This window comes from Nyctereutes procyonoides, unplaced genomic scaffold (genome assembly GCF_905146905.1).
Source record: "Nyctereutes procyonoides isolate TBG_1078 unplaced genomic scaffold, NYPRO_anot_genome, whole genome shotgun sequence".
Lineage (NCBI taxonomy): Eukaryota > Metazoa > Chordata > Mammalia > Carnivora > Canidae > Nyctereutes > Nyctereutes procyonoides.
The window spans coordinates 35,867,855-35,895,730 of record NW_026575030.1 but is presented as its reverse complement, the minus strand read 5'-3'; the positions used below and the strand labels follow the sequence as shown (position 1 = coordinate 35,895,730).

The following is a 27,876-nucleotide window of genomic DNA, read 5'->3' as shown; positions in this document are numbered from 1 at the left end:
GAATGAATGTCCTCCATACAATATATCATACCTTTAAAAAGAAAAGTCTATAGTAAACATCATCTTAAAAGGGAAATGATAGCTTTCCCCAAAGTCAGAAATATGACAAAGTTTGGCAGAAGTTTTTGAAGTCCAAAACACCAAAAGTTAGTAATAACCTAGAGCAATGAGATTTTCATACACTTCTGATGATGAGTCAATTGGAAAGCATATTGGCAATATCTCATGAAGATAAGTTGTGTGTAGGCTAAAATCTAATAATTCATACCCTAGAGAAAAGCTACTGAGAGTGTGGGTCTCACTAGCTGCTACCCACAAACTCTCAGAGCATGAACCAACATTTTGAATAACACTGTTCTCAAAAAACTCTCGTACATGTGAAGGGGCAGACATTTACAAAAATGATGCTACAGAGCTGTTCCTAATAGCAAAAAGTCATAAATGAGTTAAATTAACTTGAGCTGGAAAATGAATAAATAAATCATGGTATATTTATACAATGGAATACTATATAGCAGTTAAAATCCATAATCTAGCACTAAATTTATCATTAATAAATTGCAAAAGTAGTTCTGAATATAGAGAATGAATTTCCAGATAATATATGCAGAATATTATATAAATGAAGACTCAAAACAGGCAAAATCATGTAACCTTTTAAGGATATCTGCATATCTCCATAGGATTCAGATCAAAGCAGAAATACACAAGGGGCTTCAACTGTATGTTTATTTTTTTGTAATGTTGTGAGCAACTACAGAAAAATATGTTAAAGGTATGAAAACATACCTTTGTATGCTTTATACACAAAACATGAACGAAACATGGAATGACAACACAAATTCAGGATCTGGGGAACTAGGTATAGGATCTGGATCAAGGGAGAGATATAAAAGGACGTCAATTTTGCAAATATTTTTAAATTGTGAGCAATTATAGAGAAAATGTTAGGAACTCCTAAACTTTGATGATAAGCTCCATGAGTGCACATTAGAATATTTTCTATATTTTTTGTTTGAAATACTTTATGATAATTGTGTAAAGCCATCCTGTGATTTAGAAGGAATGGATAGTAAAGACCTCATTTTACAGATGAAGGAAGAGAACTATATAGAAACTGTAAGACTTTTACCTGAGTTTACACAACTAGTCTTAGAAGCCATGTCTCCCATCCCCAAACTTCCATAAATTCCCATACCATACTGAGCACAATATCAGTCACAGAAAATTCTTAGGAGAGGTCTCTCTATTATCTTTGATATCACTATGTAATGATATTTTCCTTTTTTGGAAAAACAGAAGGAATTAATGATTGTCAATTAAACAAGTTATACCAAGACCTGTAGACTTCTCTCCAGAAGGTTAACTACACAGTAAAAAAAAAAAAAAAAAAAAGCAACAACTGCAGAATCTCTTGCTCACAATCCCTTTGTTTGGAGATTTTGCTAGCTTACTTTCCATGACTCTCTTAAACAATAGGCAAGACCTACACCTTAGTGTCCAAATGTGTTGATAAATGTCCCCAGTGAACCTGCCTGAAATGAAATAAGAGAGTTATGATTACATATCACCAACAGCCACAATTTCTGACCCAGGGGAAGTTGTAAAGTGGTCGGCACACCTCCCCACTCTGTAGCAAATTTCCCCAGAGCTGGCTGTAGGATGCATGCAAACCTTTCCAGTTCTGCTTCTGTTATGAACTATGAGTCATGCCATCCTCAGAGACCCAGACTTCCTTGACTCTAAAGAATCCCTCTCAAGGGAAGCCTGGAAACAATACAAAAAATATCTGAATTACACTTATCCTTAGTTGGATAAGGCAAAAAAAAAAAACAAAAAACAAAACAAAACAAAAAAAAAACCTTATGCTCTGTTTGTGTTCCAGGATTTAATTTTTAAGTGAAGTCCCAGCCTAAGCAGGTTAGCAGCTCTTTACCTTGACCTATTATAAGAAAATGAGATGAAATCACACTGATTCAGGCACAGCACCACTCTAGCAGATGAGGTGTAGGGGAGGGATATCCTACCTCTCTTGCAGAATCCTCTGGAACTTGATTCGCATCAATTTGCCCCGTATTCTGGCTTGGAACAATGTAAAGACTTTAGATAGTCTCTCATCCCTCATTGCTTCCAGTTGTTCCAGAAAGCCAGCTTTTAAAAACACCTAAAAGAAATAAGTTAGATGTTAGTTCCACTCATAATGGGTATTTATTAGATGTCTACCGAATGACTGTATGAACAACTGGTGTATTCATTGATTAGTCATCTGTCTTGCTAAGTTTTACTCAATGTGTAAAATGTACATTCTAGAAAGTTTGGTTTTACAAATGTAAAGTTTGCAAAAATATTTTATTTAACCCTGTAGTTATTGGTCCCTATGGACTATGCTCCTCCTCGATAGGAGATCGAGGGAACCTGGTTTAAGTTTTAAGACAGACCCAGCCAGGCAGTGCTCTGAAGTGCCAGACATGGGTCTGCAAACTTTTCTATAAAGGGCCAGAGAGAAAATATTTTGGGACTTTACAGCTCACATAGAATTTTCATAGATCTATAGAATCTTCTTCATCTCCTCTTTTCCTTCATTTACCTCCTCCTCATCCTTTAAAAAACAAAAACAAAAAAACCCAACCATTTAAAAATGTCAAACCATTTTTAACTAATGGGCCATATTAAAAATAGGTTGTGGAGATGGCCCTTAGGCCAAAGTTTGCTGATCTCTTTCCTAGAGAAAGTCACTTTGTCTTAGGCATTATAGAATCCACATAAACACCTTTTCACGAATTATTAGCAATGGCCAAGATGAGGTGAGTGAGGTGTCAGGCACAAATTTTAAGGAAGCACTCACTTTCAGGGTTGTATAAGTCAGTACTTACATAACCCTAATAGCGAGTGCCTTCTTAAATTTTGTGCCTTAGGAGGCTCTCTTGCCTCTTGCTAGTCTCAGTCTAGATTAGTAGTATACAGCAAGAATAATTAAGCCCACAAGGAAATAAAGGACGAGTAGTGGCAATCAGCAGAAACAATGACACCAGAAGCAGATTCTCAGGCACTCAAAATGTGGGAGTCAAGTACCATTTTATAGTCATGTCCTATGGAGCTCTTCTTCTGTGAGCTCTTAATCCTAGACCCTCCAATTCTCTTTCTAATAATTGGGTCTTTCCAAGTCTGTCATTAGGAACCACCTGATGTCGACCATCAAATGAAACCAAATCTATTAGTCAGACATTTCCCATAATATACGGATCATACCAAAATCATCTAAGGCAAAGCCGAATTTAGCCAACCACATTTAAAGAACTTAACTATGGATTAATTTTTTGGATGGTGAGGTTGACCTTAGCATTTTTAATTACTCATATAGTCTTCTAGAATTAATTCCCTAAAAGAGTACTTGCAGACTAATCCGTTCAACAGAGACAAGCAATTTATTCCAGTAAGTTGAATTTACCTTTTTCTAGCCCTGATGTCTCTGCACATATTCTAGCACACTGAGGTTGATTCAATATTTTATAGCTTGGCACAAACTTACTTAGATGAATAATTATAAAAATGTAAATGTAGTCAAGACTGAGGGCTGAAGAAGCATTGAGTTTTCTCTCAAATAGCATTGAAGTTTCCGCTTTCAACTGAGCTCTATTTGTGTTATTTGTGGTCACAAGAACTGTAGAGTGCCTTATCATGGATATTTTAGGATACACACTCTTTCCTCCCACTCTTTTCCAAATGCATTCTTCCTAGTTTTCCGGTTACCTTAGTGATTCCAAAGCGGTACTGGATATGGTCTATCTCCAATGAGCCAAGTAATTCCTCAGCTGCTTTTCTGCTGCTTACAAACCTACTCTTCGGAAAGGCTCTTGGGTTCAGAATGCAGTACCTAATTGAAATAGATAAAGAATAAATCCTGGGGTCAGGGAGGTCACATGATTCAAATAAAGAATAATCTGAACAAATGAGGTAAAGGAGGTACAGACTTGTACCACTCCTATCAATATGTTCGATTTTCACAAAACTCTGGGCAATAATGAGGATACAAGTAATAATCTCTTACTTTGGCATAATAATTTGTACTTTTCATAGTCCCTTGGAGACAACATCATTTGAGTCTCTGCTCAATTAGGGAGGGAAGGAGAGATTGGGAGGCAAAGGGAGGGGAAGAGGCAGGCTTATGGATCTCCGCTGTACAGATAAGAAAGCTGAAAAGCAGGGACATTAAATGTGTCTTCCAAGATTTCTTCACCCTAACAGTGAGCTAGTGCAGAACTAGAAATATACCTCTTAACCTTGAGACAGGTTCCCTTTCTAGTCTACCATACTTGGCTCAAATTTGCTTGATGACCTATAATTTAGACTTTTGGAATTCAGAAAATAGAAAGCAGAAATGCCTCTCCTGCCACACACCCTGCTGGGTTCCTTTCTTTCACAGGCTTGCTAGTAAAGCAACAGCCTGCTTGGAAGGCAGCTACGATTAAGTACACACAACATTTCAGAAATTCAATTCAGCCTCCATGTCTTTCTTCTGTATATATTTCTTCTATATGTGGGTCTATTATCCGTTAATAGAGATTTAAGGATATTACAGCTACATGGATGTTGGATTTAAGGGGAAGTAATAATGGAACTCTGTCGTCATATATCTCACCACCACCAAAACACATCGATCTGTAGTCTGGAGGCCATCAACCAAACAAACAATGCATGCCTAAACACTCAGAAAGAGAGGAAAACAGAATGGGCTACCTTAGGCTCCTCGGATCCTGGGATGGATGTTTACCTTTGTTTAAAATCAGCATATAGCAGTTGGTTCGGAAAACCTTCACAGCATATCCTGATCCCTTCTAAGACACCATTACAGCGGAGCTGCTGCAGAAGCAAGTAGGGATCCAACTCACCTGAAGCAAAAGGATCCTGTTCAGTCTGTGTCCAAAAGAACTATTACCCAAGATCTAGTCCTAATTGCACATCTTGGGATTTAAAAAAGTTTGAATTTGGTGTTCTCTATATAAAGGGTAATAGGAGTTCACTTCACTCCCAGCCTGATGTCACTAACAGTACCCATCCTATCATGTAAGAGTCTCGAAATAGGATTTACCTGAAGTTTCTTTAATACCTAATGAACCCTTTAATTCACAGTTAGTCAAATTTTATAAGCAAATACACCTAGAAGATAAAGAATACATTTTTGCTAGGATTATAAATAGCTGGTTTTACATCCATTCTCTGGCTTAAAACCAGCTAGAGAGGGGAAATATGAACACAAAAGGGAACTGCCATCTCCAGTTAGGAAGGGAAAGAGATTACAAGAAGGAGAATATAAGAAAAGGAGAAGATAAGCACAGCCACAAAATTCTGCTTATTATTTTGCCTTATGAAGGACTTGGTCACATCCCAGTCTACATTCTCTGAGAGAGAGAGAGAGAGAAAAAGAGAGAGAGACCACCTATGCTTTATTCTATACCATAAGCATCCTCCTATCACCTCCTTGTTTATCAGATGAAGTCCTACTAAAGCTGCAGCTGCAATCTCAGAGACAAGCCTTTGAAAAACCTTCCAAGAAGCCACTGTGTCTCGCTTTCAGAAAATCTGCTGGAAGAAGCCAAATAGCATTCCTCCTAAGACAAAGGCCTACAATAGTATTATAAGAAAAATGGAAAGGAGATGAATCTTTGCTTATGTCCAGGGTCACAGAAATAAACTCTAAGCCATATATCCATATTCCTGTACTCCAGTCCCTTTGATAGACAGGACAGATGATCTGTAAGAAGGGGAACAAGTGGAGCTCTATGACCCCAAAAGATCAAGCATGCTCATTCCCTTTAAGTACATATGAAAAACTGTCTTGATTAGATCATGAAGCTTTTCTTAGGACTTTGTCTTATGACTTAAAAAAAAAAATCAACTGCTAAAATCAGAGCTGACTCGATGGGAGACAACTCTAATAGGTAACAGAATTGCTCCAAAATAGAGGCAGCTAATTAGATTTCTTGCCAAATGGAAGCAGTGTCCCTGGATGCATTCAGAAACCCAGCTGATAAGAAACAATGAGGCAAAAACATACAGCGTCGATGAACATGAAGTGTTTGTGTTGCAAAAACCCAAACTGCAGCATCATTGTTTAGTATCACACTTTCCCAAAATAGGTCACAGACTGTCAAGACTGGGGTCCTAATTACAGGAGGTTAATAAAAATGCAAGATACTACAGAACCTCAGAAATTAGAATCAGCAGCATCTGGCTAGCTATATATTCCAAGGGTGATTAGAGCTCTGAAGACATAAGCGTGTATCATATACACAACTTTGAAGGTGACAGTCTCTGACCAAGTTTTATAGAAGCCTGTAATTCCAAAAAGAAGTCTGAGAATCTTCAAACACATGATGTAAGGAAAAGAATCCATGTAGTTAATACCCATAAAAACTTTGTTTTGGCAATTAAGAACAAAAAGTAATTCACCACCCACCACCATCCATTCATCAAAAAGCATCCAGTATAATAGCCAAGACATGGAAATAAACTAAGTGTTCAGAGATGGAAAAATGGATAAAGAAGATGAGATATGTGTACACACACGCACACACATCCCTGCATACATATACACATATACACAATGGAATATTATTCAGCCATAAAAATGGAGAAAGCCCAACCATATGCAACAACATGGATGGACCTTGAGGTCATTTTACTAAGTGAAGTAAGTCAGGCAGAGAAATATAAATATTGTATGATCTTGCTTATGTGTGGAATCTAAAAACAAACAAACTGATGGAAAAAGAGATTAGATTTGTGGATTTGGAGGGGAAGTGAAGGAGGGAGGGGAAATTAGACCAAGGTTGTCACAAGGCACAGACTTCCAGTCATAAGATAAATAAGTATTAGGGATGCAATGTAAAACACAACGGGTATAGTTAACACTGTTGTATGATATATTTGAAAAGTTAAGCATCAAGGTAGTAAAGCAAAGAGAGTCAATCCTAGGGATGCCTAGGTGGCTCAGCGGTTGAGCATCTGCCTTGGGCTCAGGGCATGATCCCAGGGTCCTAGGATCAAGTCCCGAATCAGGCTTCCCATGGGAGCCTGCTTGTCCCTCTGCCTGTGTCTCTGCCTCTCTCTGTGTGTCTCTCATGAAATCTTTAAAAAGAGAGAGAGAGAGTCAATCCTAAGAGTTCTTATCACAAGGAAAAAAAATATGAGATGATAGATGTTAATTAAACTTGGTAATTATTTCATGATATATATGTCAAATCATTATGCTGTATACCTTAAATTTATACTGTAGTGCTGTATGCCAATTATATCTCAATAAAACTGGTATGTGTGTGGGGGGGAGAAACATTAAAAATAAAACCATCTATTCACTGCTCACAAGTACATAACTAAAGAGATGTGTGCTATTAGGGAGAGGGAAGATTAGCATTGGGAAGGAAGGCTAGAAGGGGTTCTTAACAATTAGAAATGGATTTAGGAACTGTCTTCATGGTCGATTTAGATAATTCAGATCAAATAATTTCTTATATGCTGAAATATCTACCTTATTTCCACCATCGATTATCTAATCCCTTTTATTATACTTTGCCCTTGTAGACAATGGCATAGAAACTCATCCAGGTTTTAGCATAAAACTTAAGGAAGAATTTAGATGGTAATATCAAGCATTCTAATGTTAACCAATTGAATTGGCCTTGTGAAATCCTTCTGCACATCCACTTGAATCTCAATCCAAAAGCAATCTTGAGGAGGTTCAGAAGACCTCATTTTTAAAGTTACTTTCATTTTTCTACTTGAAATCTACTCTAATATAAAAGGAACTGGTAAATTTTCTTAAAAAAAAAAAAACATTCAACATAGCGTGAATCAAATGTATTTCCTAGTGTGGATTACAAAGAAATCTAGTTCTTACCTGGTATTTTGTTCACATTGGGATTTATGCATCTCACAAAATGAGGTGCTGTTGATTTCAGCTTAGTCATCAATTTATTTAGGTTTTCCTTAAATAGAGACCGTAAGAAACACAAAATCACTTTGCAAATCACTAAAAACACCAATCTACCTAACAATTGTCTCCAAGTCTATCAACTTAATCATAAAGCCAAGATGCGTATCAACAATAAAATAATGAATTCAACATTCTTCCCTGCTTACTAAACCATACATTATTTCTTTCCTATGACACGTCAATATTTATCTGACAGATACAGTTCTGTTGTGAATCCTATCTACCTGTTTTGAATTTGATAGCAATAATTTATGGCTGGGCAATCAAATGACTTGAACACAAACTGTTTCTCAAGTTTTCTGTATGGAAAGTTTTTCTTAGGTCAGGTTCTTTGGAAGCAGTATCTGACTTGGGTTTGAGTGATTTACTCGAGAAGCAGGGGAGGGGAGGGGAAGAAAAAAAGCAATGATTTGTATTCGAAGTCGACTGTGATCCCTGCAGGAGCTCTGAGCACAAATGGACCAATTGCACCACAGTTGGTCCCCACCTTGATGCAAGAAAGGAATCAGAGTCTGGAGGGATGAGTAAGGAGATAGCTAAGCTTCCTATTTGGCCAGTGGCAATTCTGGCACCTGTGAGTTGCTACGAGCCAACATTCTCATCAGCTGGAAGATGGCTGACAAAGGGGACCTAAGTGAGACAACAACAGTGTCCACTAAAACCCATTAATATCAACGTAAACGCCAATTTCTCCAACTTGACTAACTTTAGATAGATACTTTTCCCTTATTTGAAGATGTGAAATTTCAAGTAAGTAATAACATATGCAGATTGTGAGGCAGTTAATATATGAATAGATGCAATTAAAAATTACTTTATGCAGAGATGCAACCATTTGGAATGAAACTCCTCTCTTGCGCTGCTTTTCCCCAAACTGTAGAGCTAAAAAAAGAAGAAAAAAGCATTTAAAAAGCTCTTTTTTGTCACATTACCATACCCTGTTGATGAAAGTATAAATTTGTCAAGTTCTAGAAGCAATATGGCAATATCTACAAAAAGCTTTTAAAAATATTTGTCTCAACACAAATGTCTATTTCTAATGCTCTTCCTTAAGGAAATAGGCAACTGTGCAAAGACACTTGCTGCAGCATTGTTTAGTCAGTGTATAAATCAAACAAAAAATAAAGTTATCAAAGCAAATATCTATCAAGAAGAGATTGACTAGTTAAAGTATGAGTATGTATACAGTGAAACACTGTGGCCTTTTAAAATGATGAGGAGGATCCATATAACTGAGATGGGAAGATCTCTGGGATTTATTTTAAGAGAAAAAATAGGGTATAAAAGTTTGTGTGTTATGATCCTGAGTGTTTATACGTGTGTCTGAGTGTTAATTATATTTTTAGTGACTATATACATAAAAAACATCAGGAGGAGCATATACCAAAATGTTAGCAATTGCTATCACTCTATGTGGAATGATAGGTAACTTTTATGTTTCTCTTATTTTTCCATATTGTCTGCATTTTTGGCAACTGTCATGCACCACTTTTATAATTTATAAAAAACCATCTATTTCCATTTTCTTGAAGCAAAAGGGTCTATGCTAAGCCAAATTATTTTACAAACATTTTTGTAGTGCTAACTCGCAAAGATGTACAACAACAACCACCGCAAAACTCCCAGGCAATCTGGAAAAACTGGACCAGCTGTCAACACGAAAAGCAAAATATTGTTTGCACCCGAGTAGCACTGGGACAGATGTCCTAGCTCTTAATCACTAACGTCCTGCTGACATGCCCCAGACCCTACAAGTCAATCACTGGACCCCTTAGTACTTCAGTTTCTCCACCTATGGAAAGAGAATACTACTACCTTCCATTATTAATTTTTTAAAACAATTATACCTCTGGTTTAAAGTACCTGGATTCCTCAGAAGAAAGTATGGTTATTACGGGTAATTTAGTGTTTGGATGAGTGAGAAACGTGGAGGCAAGTATTTTCAGGGGGTGCTTAAAAATTACCCCAAAAAAGCACATTCTGGACAATTATTCTTTTCTGCTTCCCAAGGACACAGCACAAACCCTGAAGAGTTTGAAGATGATTTCCTGTCTGCTTCTATCCCAAATCCCTGCCTGATCTCTTATGATCAGAGAATGACCCATCTGGGAACTGTAAGCTTAGGAGTCACCATCTATCCAACTGCTCAGGGGCACTTTAGAAGCCATTAGAATCAGGCAAATGCACTGCCTGGAGATGATGAGGGCCCAAATACAATAGCCTTCATTTCTCAACCTCCTCTTGAGGCAGGCCAACAGAATTTCATGTCTGCTCTGAATTATGTCATCTGTGCTGATGAAGCCAGAAGTGCCAACTTCCTTCTCCATTTCCTCACCACGTCAATCAGGGGACCCAAATTAGCCTGCCGGAGCCAGGAGTTAACTTAAAGCTGGGTGTGAGATAACAGGACAGTTGAGGAGGTTAGGAAATGAGAATGCACACTCCTTCAAGAAGAGCTGGTACATGTTGCTCCATTGCCACAAGGGTGTCTGAACCCAGGCTGGACAGATTTTTCTATTTTCCCATGTTTTCTACTTTTTGTGAGAAAAAGGAAATGCAAATGTGTATGTGGAAACTTCTGATTTTTTAAACCGTGCGGACCAAACAAAACATGTCTGAAGGCCAGGTTTGGCTCAAAGGCTACCAATCTGTGACTTTTATTATGATTCATGGAGAGCTTCCCTCTGTAGCCAGCAGCCAGTTGTGAGGCTGATGTTCTCCACATGGGCTCAGTATCCTCAAATCTGGTGCAGAAATCTGAATTATGTCCTAAATACTCGTAGCCTGTACATCTCTCTGTCTTGTTTCTGGAAGACAGTGAGAGAAGTACAGGCACTAGGCCAGGAAGCAGAATTCCTGCTTCCTACATTGGTTTTGCATTTACTACTGTTAAATTAATTAAACAAGGAGGCCCTTAGACTGATGTGGTTCTAATTCCGTAGTGACCTATATCAGCGAGCCAAAATCTAAGCCTATAAATGTCCCAAGGTTACAGAATCAAAACACTAGGGACAACCAATCACAGTCGAGTAGGCTTTAAACTACAACCAGTCAATAGCTTCCTTATTTTGCCTCCACCTTCTCTCCATAAAGTATCTCCCTGAGCTCCGTCAGTGGAGCAGTCTTAAACACTGAGGGTTTGACTTGAATCAAATGAATGATGTCAATCAAATGAGTCACATTTTTGCTCAACTAAATGCTTAAAATTTTTTTTAACATGCTTCAATTTATCTTTGATCAGTAGATTTGTGAAATCAGTAGATGCTCCTTAACTCTTCGTAGTTGCCCCTGTAAGTAAGGAGACATTTCCCTTTCACTGTATCTGAAAGGGTCATGGCAGGGACTAAGATAATATATCTAAAAGTGCTTTGTAAATCACAAACTACTAAACATGAGTAGTTATTCGTCGATCAATAAATATTTATGGAGTGCCTGCTAAGCAGGCATTTGCTACATGCTTGAGGCTACAGTTAAACAAATCAGACATAATCCCTGCCCTCAGAAAGCTTATCATAACCCCAAGTTACTATAACACAAAAGCACTGTGAAGGCGAACTCCAAGACACTTGGGGGAATATAGATTAAAGAGGCTTGTTATTTCCCCAAAATCATTTATCAAAATACAGTTTGCTGCTCCCTGTTTGCAGCAGGGTTGAGTAGGAGCTAAAAGTGGACCAAAGCAGGCTCCCTGAATTACATCTATCTTAAAGCACCATTTCCCTGAAGAACCGCCAGCCTGAGGACAGAAAGGCTAATAAGAGGGGATGACTCAGACCATGGGAAGCAGACACAGATATCATAGGAAAGAGGCAAGGTTTTTATAAGCACCGAGGCAGCCATGGGTTCCATTCTGAAGCTGAAAAATTAGGGAAGATTGTTCAACTCACCATTGTCAGTACCGACGCGATTTTCAAAAAGATTTGCCAGGAGTCTGTTTGAGGACTTCTGAAATACAGCCACCACTGTTTCATTAAGAAGGTCTTTGTTCTTTTCAAGCCAGCCACTAATGTTATAAGGCACCTTTAGAAAGGCATGCAGTTCGGGTAACAAAAGAAGAGAATGCATAAATTAACATAGCAAACTGTGCATTACTTTTTTTAAAAAAAATCATAAATTGTATGGGTCCTTTAACTTTAAATTGGTTTGAGGTAACAGTACTGAATAATACTCCAGGAGTCCATTGTGCAACCCGAAGAGATTCTCAGGCTTTACCATTTTTACACTGTGGAAAGAAAGGAAGAGAAGGGGAGGGAAGGGAGAGGGAGAAAGAATTAACTGGTATTTCCAGTAGAAACAATTCACATCAGCTCTCCCTCACAGGCAAGACTAGATGAAATAATCCAATTGTGTCTGACACACTGAACATTCAAAAAAATTAGCAATTGTAATGATATTTTACTGTAAATATCATTATAATTAATATTCCAGGATGTGAAGGAAGACAATGACAAGCACATCTATGTACAGTTGGCAGGTCATTTTTAGAATGAAGAATTATTATATCCATTATCAATTGTCTTTGTTATACCCGGAATCACTGACCAGAAGCTGAAAAAGGAGGCAACACACACACCCGTGGGGAAATGAGAAGAAACAGGGAGAGTCATTAGAAACCTTTGTCGGCCATAGTTTGGAGGCCATTACTTCACAGTAACTATCTCTTTATGAGAGAGAGGGGAAAAAAAAAAACTTCAATAAAAAAGATCAATTGAAATCACTCATTCACACAATGTTAAGTTAAAAGGACGGACGAATATGGAAAAACCCATGACTTTGATAATCTCCATGACTTTCTGAAGCTGACTTACTTTGAGTTGGGATGACAGAGTCTATTTTGAGATTTCTAACCTTTGTGCACATGGAATACTATTATAGTATGGGTACTTCATTTCCTAGGTGCTAAAAGGCTATGCCAACTTTTTTGCTGGAACTGAGATTTTTTTTTTTTTTGTTCATCTCTTCATTTAATCTAAACTTTGCTTATGTATTATCTAGGGACTTTGGCAGAATGCATTTGAAATAGAGTCAGGAAAATTCAGGGCTCAGTGTCTAGAGGCAACTTACCGCTCCTGCATAATGGACAAGCTCAAAATGAGCTTCACATCTCTTATCATCAGGCTTGGGCTTCTGGAAATGAACCGACTTCCCAAAATGGTGGTCAAAAAGTTTGGTCTGGAAAGTCACATCTGTGGCCTGAGGAAACATACATTCCTCCTCGAGGATGGAAAGGATGCCCATTGGCTGTTGGAGATACATACGAACAGCAGATGAAAGAAAACACCAGGACACAGTATTTTTCAAAAGGGAGGAGGTCGGTGTAAATTCCTATTCCAGGAGACGAAATCAGTTGACAAAGGGAAAGAAGGTTCACCACATACAACTAGTCAATCATTCACTCAACAAATATTAAGTATGTACTAGGTGCTGGGCACCAGTAGGAGCTGGCGATGTAGCCATGAGCCACATACACAAAGTGCCTGTCCTCAGAGTGACTACATTCTAATGAAGTAGAAAGTCAATAGTCCGGTAAACACAAAAGAAATAATTTAGTTTCACATAAGTGTCCTGAAGAAAATATACAAAGGAAAGAAATAGAGAATGACGGGGGTGGGGAGGGGAGCAACTGGGAGCTGTTTAAGCAGGATAGGTAAAACCCTCTGACCTGGACCAGAAGAGCAAATCCTGAGGTCTGTGTACAAGTACTCTTGGCAGACAAGTAATGACTGCAAAGGCCCTGAGGCAGGAACGCACTTGGCAAGTTTGAGGTCCTACCAAAGGCAAAGCGGACAGACCTAAAGTAGTCAGATGGCACATGTGGTAGGAGATGCAGCCAGACATGTAAGCAGTATTGGATCCCAAGAGCTGTCCAGGCCATGCTAAGACATTTGAATTTTAAGTGTAATGGGAGGTCTTTGTAGATTTTTTAATAAGAAGTGATGTGATTTGATGTTTGCTTCAAAAGGGTCACTGTTTTTGAACAAGGCTGGCAAAGTAGAGCCTGCCGGCCAAATCCTGACTGTGGCCTGTAGAAGAGACCCAATGAGCTAATAACGGTTTTTACATATTAAAAGGGTTGCCAAAACAAAAACAACAAAAGAATATGTGGTGGAAAACTGGTGATCCTACACCCCATCAGCAAACCTTTTCTTTAAAGGCCCATGTAGGAAACAGGCATTGTGGGCCACAAGTTTCCCACTACACCCCTGCCATCCACTCAGCCATTTCAGGCCTGAAAACAGCAAGTGGTGATATGTAAATAAAATGAGTGTGACAACGTTTTATTAAAACTTTATTTACAAAAACAGGCTGCAGGCTAGATTGGGCCCCCAGGGACCTAGTTTGCTGACCCCTGGTCTAAATCGGCGGTAGTGTCAGAGATGGTCAGAAGTCATCAAAATGTGATATAGCTTGAAGGTAAAGTGGAGTAACAACCTGCTGAGGGATAGAACGTGGGTTGTAATACAGAAAGAAAAATGACCAGGTTCTTGACTTGAGCAAATGGGTCATGAATGCTGCCATTAACCAATGTAGGGTACGTACACATAGGGAAAAACAGGGTTGGGGGGGGGAGAAAAAAAAATCAAGGATTCTAATATTTATTATTTATATATTTGTATATTCATTAATTTATTCCACAAATATTTTTGTAGTGCCTTCTATGAATAAATCACTGTACCAGACACATCAGGTTATATGAGGGTTGTGACTCCAGAGCATCTAACCAAGGAGGCAAAACGTGTATGTGGGTGTACAACAAAGCACACAAAACAAAGTATAAAGAAAACATCATCAGAATTCTGAGACTCAACAGGACCCCTTGGTCCAACAGCATAAATTTCATGATTTTCCACCAACACTTTGTACCTAACAACCATAGACTCTCAGGTTTGGGAGGGACATGAAAGGTCTGGTCCAATCCACCTAAAAGTTCCTTGAATTCCCTTCATAATTTCCTTCTAAAAAGCTAGCTAGTTAATGCTTAAATGTTTTCATGGCAAGAGAACACACCAACTCCCGGCCTAGGCTCTGAATGGGTAGATACATTAAAAGAAAATTTGTTTGTAGTTTAGATTTTGTTCTAAATTATCCCACCGAAGCTATACAAATGGCTCTAATTTGTCAGAGTAGTGGATCATCAGATATTCAAAGATCATATTTTTTTTAAGGTTTTATTTATTTGAGAGGGAGAGAGAGAAAGAGAGCACGAGCAGGATGAGGGGGAAGGAGAGAGGCAGAGAGAGAGGGCGAAGCAGACTCTCTTGCTGAGCAGGGAGCCCAGCACAGAGCTTGATCCCAGGACTCCGGGATCATGGCCTGAGTCAAAGGCAGATGCTTAACTAACTGAGCCACCCAGATGCCCCTAAAGATCATATTTTTGATCCATCTGAGTCTATTCTTGTAATACATGGATTGTGATTTTCTACCTCTTTTGTATGTTCTCCTAGATTTAAAATCCACATTCCATAGAAAGCATAATTAACAACATTTCGCTACTAATTCTTGGGCTGGAGAGTTCTCGGACATCTTCCTCCCAAGCATCTAGGTGGGGAATGAATCTGCTTGCTCCTGGCAGCAGTGACCTTGCGAGTTCTTGGCAAAGTCAGTAAGTGGAGGAGCATGAGAAGGTGGAGGGAGAATCTGAAAAACGAAATAGTTGTTTCACCAGGGTAAGCTTTTGGAGGCATGGATTCCATCTAGCACCACAGAGTTTCCTGCCGTACGTGCAGTCAACCCTCAGTGAAAACTGGGCTTATTTAAAAATTTAAGCATCTCCTGGGATGGTGCCTGCTAACAACAGGGTCGCAGCAATGCCTCATGAGGACGACAGGCTCCATCTCAAATAATTACCTTCCATACATCAGGGCCGCCATCATGCTGGGCATCTAATAGAGCCAACTGCCATTGGGGGATGACTGGAAGCTTTATTATTTTTCTTTATTTTCTTTCTTTCTTTCTTTCTTTCTTTCTTTCTTTCTTTCTTTTCTTTCTTTCTTTCTTGACTGGAAGCTTTATGCTAAGCAAGAACATGTCATAGTTTGAAATGGAACAACTTGACCACTGATGAAGGCAGACAAACACTTTTTTTCAGAGTCTTCTCCATTTTTCCATTCTTCAGGAGGTTTAAAGCTTCTGATAAATATGAGGCCTTCGGGCAAATTAATTTCCAAATAGGTCAGGAAAGAAGACTAATTATGTTCTTCCCTATGGCATCAAATGTCCTCTGTGGCGCAGTAAATGACTGGAATCAGGTGCCCTGACTCCGAACCTTCAGGCTCTAACCTCTCCCTCCTCAGATGTTATCAGTCCTGCCTTCTCTCCTATGAGGTCTATCACTTTCTTACTATTTCCATTTCTGTTGTCCGGATGCAGGACCTCTTTCCTTCTCACCGGGACTGCTCCACCAGCCCCCTGAACTGCCTCACCTTTGGCCTTTCCTTCCGTCCCAGACCCTAGACACACACCCACAGAATAAACGCAAGCAGCTCTGACTGCCCCATCACCCAGCACAGAAGCCCTCTTTGGCCCCCACTGCCAAAAAATAAGGGATAAACTACTTAGAGTCTCTTCACAACCTTCCCTTCCTTTCTTCCAGCTCCTCCTTTCTGTGCATCCTAGACTACCTAACGTTTTGGAACGTGGCCTTTGCAGGCACTCACCCCTCTGCCTTAGCTCTTGCCAGGGCTTCCCTCACTAGCTTCCTCTCTTCACCTGCTAAAATCATAATCATTTCTTAAGCGCCAGCTGCAATTTTACACCCTTTCCAACCGGATCTTCCAAGATTCCCACAGGCAGAGGCGACTCCTGCTCTTCTGGGTTCTGTGGGCCTTTGTGCCTTTCTGCATTTATACTGAGACATATTTTTACACTGATTAGACTTACAAATCTCCTACTTGACTGTATACTTCCTAAGGGCAAGTGCTACTTATAACAACTGCTTAAGTTTTCGACAGCATTTAATTCAAAGTCTTCTACACGGTAGTGTGGTATTAGGCCTAAAATTAAGGCCCAACATTGTGTGTGCCCTGACATCTGGGGAAAATTGGGAGGGCCTCAGGGGATCCGATCACAAGTTCCCCTTCCCATCGTGCTTCATGGTCGAGGTCCCCTCGCCAAACAACCGTCCTAATCATGGGACGAGGCACAGTGCCTATTTCCTTGAGTGATGGGTTTCAGACCTCTGCCAGCCAATTACTCAACCAAGCCAATCACATCCTCTCTTGAGAATCAACAGTCACCTCACCCTATTCTTACTATAAAACCTGCCTCCCAAGCCCCTTTTACTCACTCTGCTCAAGAGTACAACCACCACGTGGCCATGCATGGCATGCAGCACCCTCTTCCTTTAGGGAGTGTGTGTGGCCACTAGGCTGTTGTCAACCTCACCTGTTCAGGGTCAGGTCCTGAGTTCAGCCATCCCTCCACCCCAGGGCAGGAATCCCTCTCTCACCAACAAGATGACAAGGAAGTGATCAAAACAAGTAGTTGCTAAATAAATTTACTCATTTGTTTAATCAAAAAAAAAAAAAAAGTAAAAGTTTTGGTCTCAGGAAGATGCCTTTCTGATGATACCCTATGTTCCTGTACAATGGGCTGATGCCTCTGACTCACATTTCTCACAGCCCTTAGCATAAGTAGGTTCTGTGGGGACTGAATGTAGGTCCCCAGCCAAGTTCTGTTAAATAATTGATTGGCAGGTGAGCACCAAGACATCTAGGTTTGAGGTTTGGGATCTGGGCCGCTTTGCTGTGGGCAGGAGTCAGGCAGAAAGAGTTGTAACCAAAAGCTTGGAGTGATGCGTTTCAAGGAAATACTCATGGGTGTACAAAAGAGAACTCGATATTAATGGGATTCATTCTATAATAAGAAAACCAGACTTAGCATACCCAAAGAATGCCAGCTGGGAGACAACAAATGTATTGCCAAAATGCTACCAGGATTTAAGATATTTTAGAAACAGGATCACTGCGGAGGAACAATGAAAATTCATTTGGGCCAAGTCAGGCATACAAGGTAAAAAAAATGTGGCCAAGTGAGGTAATACAGTTTGGACTTAAAAACGTGTGAGACGATCAGTACTGCAGCTACTTTTCTCTCACAGCTGGTAATGTTCTAAAACCTTATCCAAATCCGCATCATATGAGGAAGTTTTTGCAAAAGGGCTGAATTATTGGAAAATGGAGGCAGCCTCTCAAGGTGACTACAATGATAGGGGCGGCAAGGTTTTAAATGTATAATTTTGGATGTATTTGTCTACTACAATATCTATGCAAAATCATAAATTGTATACCTATGCAAAACCTATGCAAAAACATAAATATGCAGGCATATGTTAATACTTTAGCATGTAAATTATTGATGCTCAAGTTCTAAACAAATGAGAATATTTCAAGTAATGAAATAAGTGTGAGCTAATCCTGTAATAGGTTTGTTCACTGTCTATATAGGAGGCCACTGTATGCTTGATGACCAAATTAACAAATGTTAAAATACATTTTTTTAGTTTGACAAACTTTTTTGTAAACATAAAAATTTGAAACTTTTATGTATGAAAATCCCTCTTCCTTATATATGCACGCAGATGCATGCTCTACAGCATTTTGTACATATTGATGTACTTCCGTTCTTTTGAATTTTGAAAATTTCTCATGATTCATTCTATTTCAAGGAGTAAGTTTGGTCATTAATATTTACAACAAATTTTCTTCATGTAGCCTGAACCAGCTCAACGGGTCTTTTCAAAATATAGAATCATGTCAAGAAAGGTTTTAGTATTCCTCATTTGCCTGACCTGAATACCTTTGAAATCATTCATTGGAAAAAAAAAAAAAGAAAGAAAGAAATCATTCATTGGAAGCCAAAGACTTATCTTTTCCTTCTATCATCTGGTCAGGTTTTTTTTTTTTCTTCTCTCATTTTACCGTACCAATAGAAAATGCAACAGGAAATTACATCCATGTTGCTAGTGTGTTATTTGGAATCACGGAGACTGGCATAAATAAGACAATGGGCTTCAGATCAACTAAAAATCAGTAATGTTCACAGACCTATCTAGATCTGAATAATGTCTATGTCCCACTTTCCTGCCCAAAAATGGTATCTCGCCATAATCAGAGTAAGCAGATATTATAAGTGACACTTGCCCAAAGCTAAATCTGCCCCTCTACTTCTTTAGTTTCATTTCTCAGCTTGAATAATGCCAGCAAACATGTACCAGATCATGGTTGGGCTATTATTTTTAATTAGCTCAGAGTTTGGTTCGTTAACATTATTATTATTTTTTTTAATCAGCCTGTCCTCCCTCTACAAAGCTCACTGGCTATAAAATAATAAAATCAATGTGACGTCCATTCCTGTTAAGAATAGTGGCTATTTTCAAGGAAGATATCATTTCATCTAAAGCTCAATAAATAAAGTTGATGGGACGCTGATCAATAAAACCCGAGGCCCGCAGAAACAGGTAGAGGTCAATCACCCTAGCTCCTTCCTGGCAGGGCTGTTGAGAACCAGATGCAACCACTTAGCCAAAGAGAGCATTTCCCACGTTGAAGGCACTAGGCATTGGCCTTCTCAGACCTGACTCCAGAATTCACTGCAATCTAGTCATAGCAAGACACTCCACCATGCATGCTCCCAAGGACAAAGCCACAGAAAACATTGTACTCAATTCCCCCAGCTAACCCAGTTCGTCTTTCCCAGAGCACCCGGAAAGACTTGGGAGTACAAGAACATCATCGAATTCAGGAACCACACACTGCAGCTAATTTACTAATAAGCCATGAAGTATTGTCATAAATTACTTAAACTAACTGGTACTTGTCCAATTAAATGAACAAACTACATACTGCAAGGTAGAGGCCCTTGAGGATTTATGACAGTTGTTTGTTTGCATGCTAATTTGCCAAATTTCGTTAAGCTGCTCTGGGTCTACTCATTCACCTTATGCTAATCAGCCAGGCCCTACAGTGCTCATATTTTCAGCTCTGTGTTTTTCCAGTCAAGAGCATGACCATTTTTAATCTCGACAAGTTTCCTCACGCATTAACAGTGGAGGCCATGCATAAGCAGCCTACGTGCAGCGACAGTCTGTGTGGGAGATGATGGAGCGGGGTAACCGACGTGAGGGTTGAGTTAGGTTGCCACAGGTGCTGCACATAATATGGATCAATATGGCAGCAGGGACAGTTCTCCTTAAATGAAAATGAATGAGGAGAAAAACAAGAATTACCTTCTCCATGAGATCTATGCAGGCTTGTAAATCCAGACCAAAGTCGATGGACACCCAGCCAATGCCTTCCTTCCTGTATTCCTCTTGCTCCAGAACAAACATGCGCTGATTAAAGAACTGTTGTAATTTTTCATTGGTAAAATTAATGCAAAGTTGCTCAAGGCTGTTATACTTCAAAGATGTGATTAGGTGGGGAGAAGAGACAAAAGTAAAATTGACCAAATGGTAACTATTTGAGGTGATGGACAGGTTAACTAATTTGACTGTGATTATTTCACAATGCAAATATGTGGCAAACCAGTAAGTTGTATATCTTACACATACATATTTTTTAATTGTCAAATATATCTCAATAAAAAATATAATAAAATAAAATTGAGGTCCACTTGGAAAAATGTAGAGAGAATATCATAACCACAATCACGTGATGGCAAATAGACTCAATGAGTAACGATTCTTCAGTTAAATCCTTAGCTCCTTCAAATATACTAGCAAACTAAAAATTATAACAATAACATGTAATCATATCAAAATGCAAAATCATAAAAGGTTCTTTTATTTCTACTTATCTTTATTTGAGGCTGAATTTTTATTTTTATTTTTTTTTTAATTTTTTTTTTTATTTATTTACGATAGTCATACAGAGAGAGAGAGAGAGGCAGAGACACAGGCAGAGGGAGAAGCAGGCTCCATGCACCAGGAGCCTGACGTGGGATTCGATCCCGGGTCTCCAGGATCGCGCCCTGGGCCAAAGGCAGGCGCCAAACCACTGCGCCACCCAGGGATCCCTTTATTTTTATTAATTATTATGTATTAATATTAATAATAGCTCTTTTCCAGCCAGGGTGGCCCTTAAGTTTTCACAGAATGAATCTCCTCACGCTCTGACTACCTTTTCTGATGTTCAATTCACATTTTCTGATCTCCTTGTAAACACACATTGACTTCATTTTAACTCGATATACTTACATCAAGGATTTCAAAACCAGTGATGTCAAGAATGCCGATGAAGAATTGCCTGGACAGCTTGGCATCCAGCGCCCTGTTGATTCGTGCCACCAGCCACTTAAACATCCTTTCGTATATTGACTTGGACAGGGCACCAACAGCACAGGTCACCTGGAAATCACATTGGAAGCACCTCACATCTGCCAGCAGTGTGCATTCTAATCCCAGGCATTTTTTAACCAGCAGCTAGTAAAATCGGGATCTATTTAGTGCCTCTCTGTGTGGTTCTAGCATGCTGCTGAGATGATACAGGAGAGGAAATCTGATACAATGAGAAGAAAGGGAGAGGAAGCAAGGAAAGGAGGAGAGGGAAAGGAACCTAGAGGCGAGCCAGCCTGATGCCTCCTTGCCAGACACTTCTGTGAGAGAAATCATGTTCCTATTATCAAAGGACCACCTTTCTGGGGGTAGAGTGGTAATGCATCCTAAAGCCTTGCCATTCCAAGTATGGTTCTAAGACCTGCAGCATCAGCATCACCTGGGAGCTTGTTAAAGACGCCGACTCTCAGCATCTCAGCATCCAGTCCCAGACCTATGAATGTGAACCAGTGCTCTAACACGATCCCCTGCGGACTCCTGTGCACCATTAAGTTTGGAAAAAGCCGGTAGAACAGGTTAGGGATCTGGAATGCCTAGCCCTTGTTGCTGCTAATAAATTGTATAACCTTTGGTAACTGGCCTAACCTCTCTAGATTGAAGTATCTTCACCTGAATAATGTTCTTGAAGGTTCTTTCTAGCCTCAGCCTCCACATTCTCTACTCTATCAGTTCCCAGGGGTGCTCTCAACTTCCTGTGGCAATTTAATGCATCAATCTGACTCAGATCGTCCTACTGTAAAACCCAGGCTGCCTTTCCCCTGCCTGGAGGTGTGCGGCAAAGGCTCTAATGTAACCTACTGGGGAGAGCTCCAGCCTCTGTGCTGGTTGATGCCGTATAAATGCAGATGCTACTTCCATGACGCAAAGGTGCTGCTATAGTAGCGGGTTTCTGACAGACTCCAAGTAGGAGTGGATTTCAGCTGGACCTTCTCCAAGCCTGGAAGCAGAATGTGCTCCAACCGCTTAACATTTAAAATAGGCCTAGCCCATCCATCCTTCAGCTGCCCAGGAGCGAGCACGCAGGAGCCAGTTGGTGTCTGGTGTTGATTTAGTTATGAGTCACCCACTCTCTGATCAGTTATCTTGAGTCATTTCCACAGTAATCCATAAGCCGGATGGCATCACAGTTTTTTATTATGGGCGTCAAGAGCACACCCGCACAAATAAAGCACTAAGAATGATTTTTATCCCCCAGAGCCCTGAGGAAATCATTCTCTGTCTACAGCAGTCACTTTGAAACTTTCAAAAGAACATGACAAACTTGCTTACCCACCTTTTAATTCCCTAAATATTCAGAAGTGGGGGTGGGAGAGAAACCAGTCAGGGGTGGAGAGTAATGAAGAAACAGGAAGAGAGCTTGAAGATGTGGTCACAGGAAGAAATAGAAGATATGGTGTCTGCTGGCTGAAACCAATAAACCAGCATACAGCTTACAGATTAATCATTTTCATCATTTTCCAGCCATTTTCCAGTCCTTTCGAGGACTACATGGACTCATTCCTTAGCTCTTTTTCAAATGAACTCAAAGACTGATCGTTGGGGAGCAATCGTGAGCAGTAGAACAAAAACCACCACCAAAAAGAAATGGAGTCAAACAGCCATGTTTGCAACCACATTGATCCCTGCCTTGCTCATCTGCAAAATGACATTAAAATATGCTTCTGCTAAGGTTGTAGGGAGAGAGTCAACGAGACAGAGGGTGTAAATATGTGTAACACAAGATTCGGTCCCTGGAACCCAATAAATGTTAGTCTCACTCTCCCATCCCCTTTTCTGCTTTTATTACTTCCCCAACTTCACTCTAGTATTTACTATGCTACCCTGAGAAGCTAACCTTTGTTAGGTTCACTGTCTTTAACTACAAAATGGAAATGGAAATAAGATCAATTTTGTAGGGGCGCCTGGGTGGCTCAGTCAATTAACTGTCCGACTCTTGATATCAGCTCTGGTCACGATCTCAGGGTTGTGAGATTGAGCCTGGTGTTGGGCTCCATGCTGAGCATGGAACCTGCTTAAGATTCTCTCCTTCTCCCTCTGCCCCTCCCTCTGCTCAAACCTTTTCTCTCTTAAAAAAAAAAATCAATTTAGTAGGCTTGTTGTCAGATTGAATGAGATAGCCATACAAAGCACTTAGCACATGCTTAGTGGTTACTATTATGATTTTTTTTTATTACGAATCTTTTAAAAATTAAGACAACTTATTTCTAACAGGCATAGTTAGAACTCTCATGGAATCATAAAATACTGGACCCGAAGGGCCTTAGTTCTTATTAATCATGTATAGTGGCTCTCAACTGGGGTGGCACCCTGCCCCTGAAGGAGGAGTGCATTTGAAAACAGGGAGTGTGTTTTTTCCAATTATCAGCATGACTGAGGGTTACTGGCAGTTAGCACCTGGGAGCAGGAATGCAAAACCTCTCCAATGTGCAAGACACACTCACATCTGAAGGACTGTCCCATTTAGATGCCAGTCACCCCTCCACTAAGACACAGAGGATTCCAACCTCTTCACCGGATGCTCAGAGAGGTGAAGATATTTGACCGAGATCCCAGAGTTAGTCAGCATTAGAGTTAGAATCAAATTTTGTAAGTGTTAACACTGCAAGAATTTTTGCCATCTTTTGCAATTGTCATCAACAGAGCATATACATCTCTATTCTTAGCAGTGGCAATTGTCTCTATAAAGTCAGTAAAATTCCTAAGAAAAGAAAAGCCTTACAGTGTGCTTTCTTACGCTCTCTCCAGGAGTAAGAGAAAGAGAAAGAGAGAGAGAGAGGATGGAAGATGAGGATTTTTTTTTTCTTTTAGTGTTGGATAATAATACATTAGCTTGCTTCACTGGTTCTATTATAGTAAAGGCTGGTGGTAACTCAGTTCCTGAGAACACAATATTAAAGAGGCGAAGGTTTGATTTCAGTCCTCCTCTGGGCTCATTAGTTTTACACAGAGCAAGTCCCTGTTCTATAATCATAGCATGTCATGCATGCATGTCGTGGCGAATGTGTTAAAAAGCAAGAAACTGCCAAACACTCCTAGCCTCACTACAAGAAATAGCTCAACTCCTTGTCCTGCTGATCTTGGCTCAAATTGAGCTCGATATTTAGTTCATCTCAACATCTACGGAGCACTTACTGCTTGCAGGGCACTGTGCTAGGGGCAAGGGGTACTAAAATGAATTAATCATAGTCCATGGCCTCAAGGAGCTCCAGTGATGAGGGAAAACAAAGATGGAAACTACTGCTTTCAGTACGGTATTAGGATAGAGGTAGAATTATTGATTTATAGAGTAAGCTAAATTAGGAAAATGCTGAAATGCTATAAATAGCACAGTCACATCAGATGCTTTAATATACCAAAAAGCAAGAGAGTTGATTGTCAGCAAAATCATTGTCTTCTATCACGAATGTGTGCATGTGTCTATCTCATTTTCAGATTTAGAACGTATGTAGAGTAAGACAATCTAAATGTCACCTGCATGTTAGCTGTGTGCCCTTTGCAGTGTTACTTATGTTCCCTAACCCTCAGATTCCCCAACTGGGAAAACATCAGTATTCCTGCTCTATTTACCTCTGAGTATTGGTGAAAGAACACAAGGAGACAATGCCCGTGAATGCTTTATACATGCTATACATCATCATACCCCTCCCTCTCTCCAGAAAGACATTTCTCAGCCCTCCTGTGGCTAAGAGGGTAATTTGACTAATTTTCACCAATAGAATATCAATGGAAATGATATCACTTCTAGCCCCAAGCAGTTAAGGTGGGTGTACTTTTTGAACAGAAATGATCTGTTCACCTTGTGCAGCAACTGTGGAGGCCATGTGTTCCAGGTGTCTAACTATCGTATGGAACAAGGCTGTTCAATCTGTATTGGACTTGATGTAGGGCATAAATATTTCACTGTCAACTGAGATTTCAGTGTGTATGTGTTACTGCAGCATGGTTATCACATACTGACTAATATGCATTAGAGATGTAAATTATTATTTTGAAATGCACTAGCATACTTAGACGGTCTCATTTTCTGGCAGCCCTGGGAACATATATTGCATTCTGACAAAGCCTCAGGATCAACAGTCCTCACAGCAGTTGTTATTTTACCGTTAAAATACTCTTCTGGATGCTGCACAAAATCTACATGACCTTCCGTTTCTCATTTCTGCTCTCCACACCCCTCCTTTAAATACTAACTTCAGCCTATATACATATATTCTTAAAGATTTTATTTATTTATTCATGAAAGGTACATAGGCAGAGAGAGACACAGACTCCCTGTGGGGAGCCCAACATGGGACTCAATCCCAGGGCCCTGGGATCACTCCCTGAGCCAAAGACAGACACTCAACCACCAAGCCACCCAGGTGCCCTTCAGCCTATATTTTATTTATTTTTTTTTTCAGCCTATATTTTAAAACCCTATCTCAACCAATGTGCCTGTTACTCTAAAAAGTCAATATTCCAAACAGGTGGGGGATGCCAATTTGCCGATTTTATTCATGTCAGGAACTAATAGCTTTGAAAGCATCTTAGCTGGACAACAAAGATGTTGGTCACAAGTTAATGGCTTGCTACATCTACAAAGAGAGTTGCTACCTGCAGGAAAACTGTCAAACAGCATATTAAGAATCTGGAAAAATTCTTTACACGAGAGCATTTACTGTGCTATGCATCACAAGTGAAAGCATTCCAAATATGCATCACAGGAGCTTTCTTGCCTTTTTTTTTTTTTATAGAAGCTCTTGTTGCAGACATCAGAAGCCAAAAAATAACAATATGTATACAATTATTATAAGATCATAGAGTCCTAATGCTCTGGAAATATCACCTTACCTGTTCTACATTTTGGCCTCTAGTAACATATTCATTACCAACTTTGATTCTAGGGTGGATCAAGCCCTTCACCAACTCAGAGGAGTTAATGCCCATGAGGAACGCAGCTTTGTCAGCACCTGGTCAGAGAAAAGGAAGGAAGAGGAGGAGGGAAGTGGGGAGAGGAAGGGGCAAGGAAAAAAGGGAAGAGAAAGGAAGGGAAAACACTGTTAAAGTTCATTCCATTATAGTCAAACAGACTCCCCAGAGGACAAGAGAATAGTGGGTTTAGACAGATGTAGCAAGGTAGACTGTAGTTTTGAAATAAAATGCTTGAATCCTAAATGTTTAAAAGACTTTAGTTCTTAGAAATGGAAATCAGACCACAATGAAATGTCACTTCACACCCACTACACTCGCTATAATCAAAAAAGACAATAAGAAGTGTCAGTGAAGGTGTAGAGAAATTGGAACCCTCATACATTGCTCGTTGGAATGTAACATGATCTGGCCACTATGGAAAACAGTTTGGCAACTACTAAAAAGTTAAATAGAGTTACTCTAGGAACCAGAAATTCTATTGCTGGGTTTAGACCTAATGGAAGTGAAAATATATGTTCACACAAAAAAATGCACACAAATATTTTTAGCAACATTCTTCATAACAATAAAAAGTTGAGAAAACCCTGAATGTCCATCAACTGATGCATGGATAAACAAAATGCAGTATATAAAAACAAAAACTTTTTTAGCCATGAAAAAGGAATGAAGCATTGACGCATGCTACATCATGGATCACACTTGAAGATGTTATGCTAAGTGAATGAAGCCAGAAACAAAAGGCTGTAGGTTGTGGGATTCTAATCATATGAACTGTCCAGAATAGGCAAATCCAAAGAACAGAAAGTACCCCTGTGGTTGCTAGGGAGCAAAGGGAATGGGAAGTAACTACCAATGGGCACACAATTCTTCTTGTGTTGTTTTTTCTCAAGTTTTTATTTAAAATCCAGTTATTTGAGATACAGGATAATACTGGTTTCAGGTAATAGAATAGGATTCTTTTTGAAGTAATGGAATGTTCTGCAATTAGATAGTAGTAATGGCTACACGGTCTTGTCAATATGCTAAAACTCAGTGAGCTGCATACTTTAAAAGGGTGGATTTTACGGTATGTGAATTATACCTCGGTTGTAAAAAGAATCTTTCTTGATACTGACCCTCTTCTAAAAAGAAATATTTATCTGACCAACATGGAAAATCTCATCTTTATTATTTGCCTATTTTTCCCTACTACATATGTACTTGTAGATTCTTTCAAAGAAACAGGCACTTGGGCCAAATAGTCTGAAAATTCAAGAAACCACCAATAATCAGCAGAACCCAGGAACACTTCTATCAAAAACTTTTCTTCTCCGGCCAAGTCTCTGTTTGCTCCATAGTGCCCTCTGCTGCCCAACAGGAATACTTACAACCCACACAATGGTTTTTTTTTTTCTAAAACAGTGCTTCGGTTTTCTGTTTTCTAAGGAAAGTGGGGAGGAATGAGTGTTATCAGAAAAAAGTAAATACCCATGTATTACATCATGTGTTCTTTAAGATGACAATAATAGAAGAGAAAGCCACAGGCAAAGGGTTATAAGCACATTTCCAATTGTGTACTTCTTCAGTTATCAAATAAAAGGAGTATTTCACTCACCTGAGACTTACAGTGCATCCTACATTTTTAGATGAATTCTGATAA

At 39.5% G+C, this 27,876-nt stretch overlaps 1 protein-coding gene across 1 annotated transcript in view; it reads right to left on the bottom strand.

The window, feature by feature from the left end:
- The window catches only part of MYH15 (myosin heavy chain 15), a 153,076-nt gene that overhangs the window by 88,361 nt on the left and 36,839 nt on the right, over positions 1-27,876 (bottom strand). The window contains exons 13-22 of the mRNA XM_055316556.1: positions 26,157-26,275; positions 21,189-21,338; positions 20,220-20,390; positions 13,058-13,234; positions 11,881-12,013; positions 8,808-8,875; positions 7,898-7,985; positions 4,772-4,889; positions 3,751-3,874; positions 2,028-2,164 (exon numbers count right to left, since the gene is read on the bottom strand). Coding sequence (XP_055172531.1) covers positions 2,028-2,164; positions 3,751-3,874; positions 4,772-4,889; positions 7,898-7,985; positions 8,808-8,875; positions 11,881-12,013; positions 13,058-13,234; positions 20,220-20,390; positions 21,189-21,338; positions 26,157-26,275 — 1,285 coding nt within the window. The remainder of the gene's footprint in view (positions 1-2,027; positions 2,165-3,750; positions 3,875-4,771; positions 4,890-7,897; positions 7,986-8,807; positions 8,876-11,880; positions 12,014-13,057; positions 13,235-20,219; positions 20,391-21,188; positions 21,339-26,156; positions 26,276-27,876) is intronic.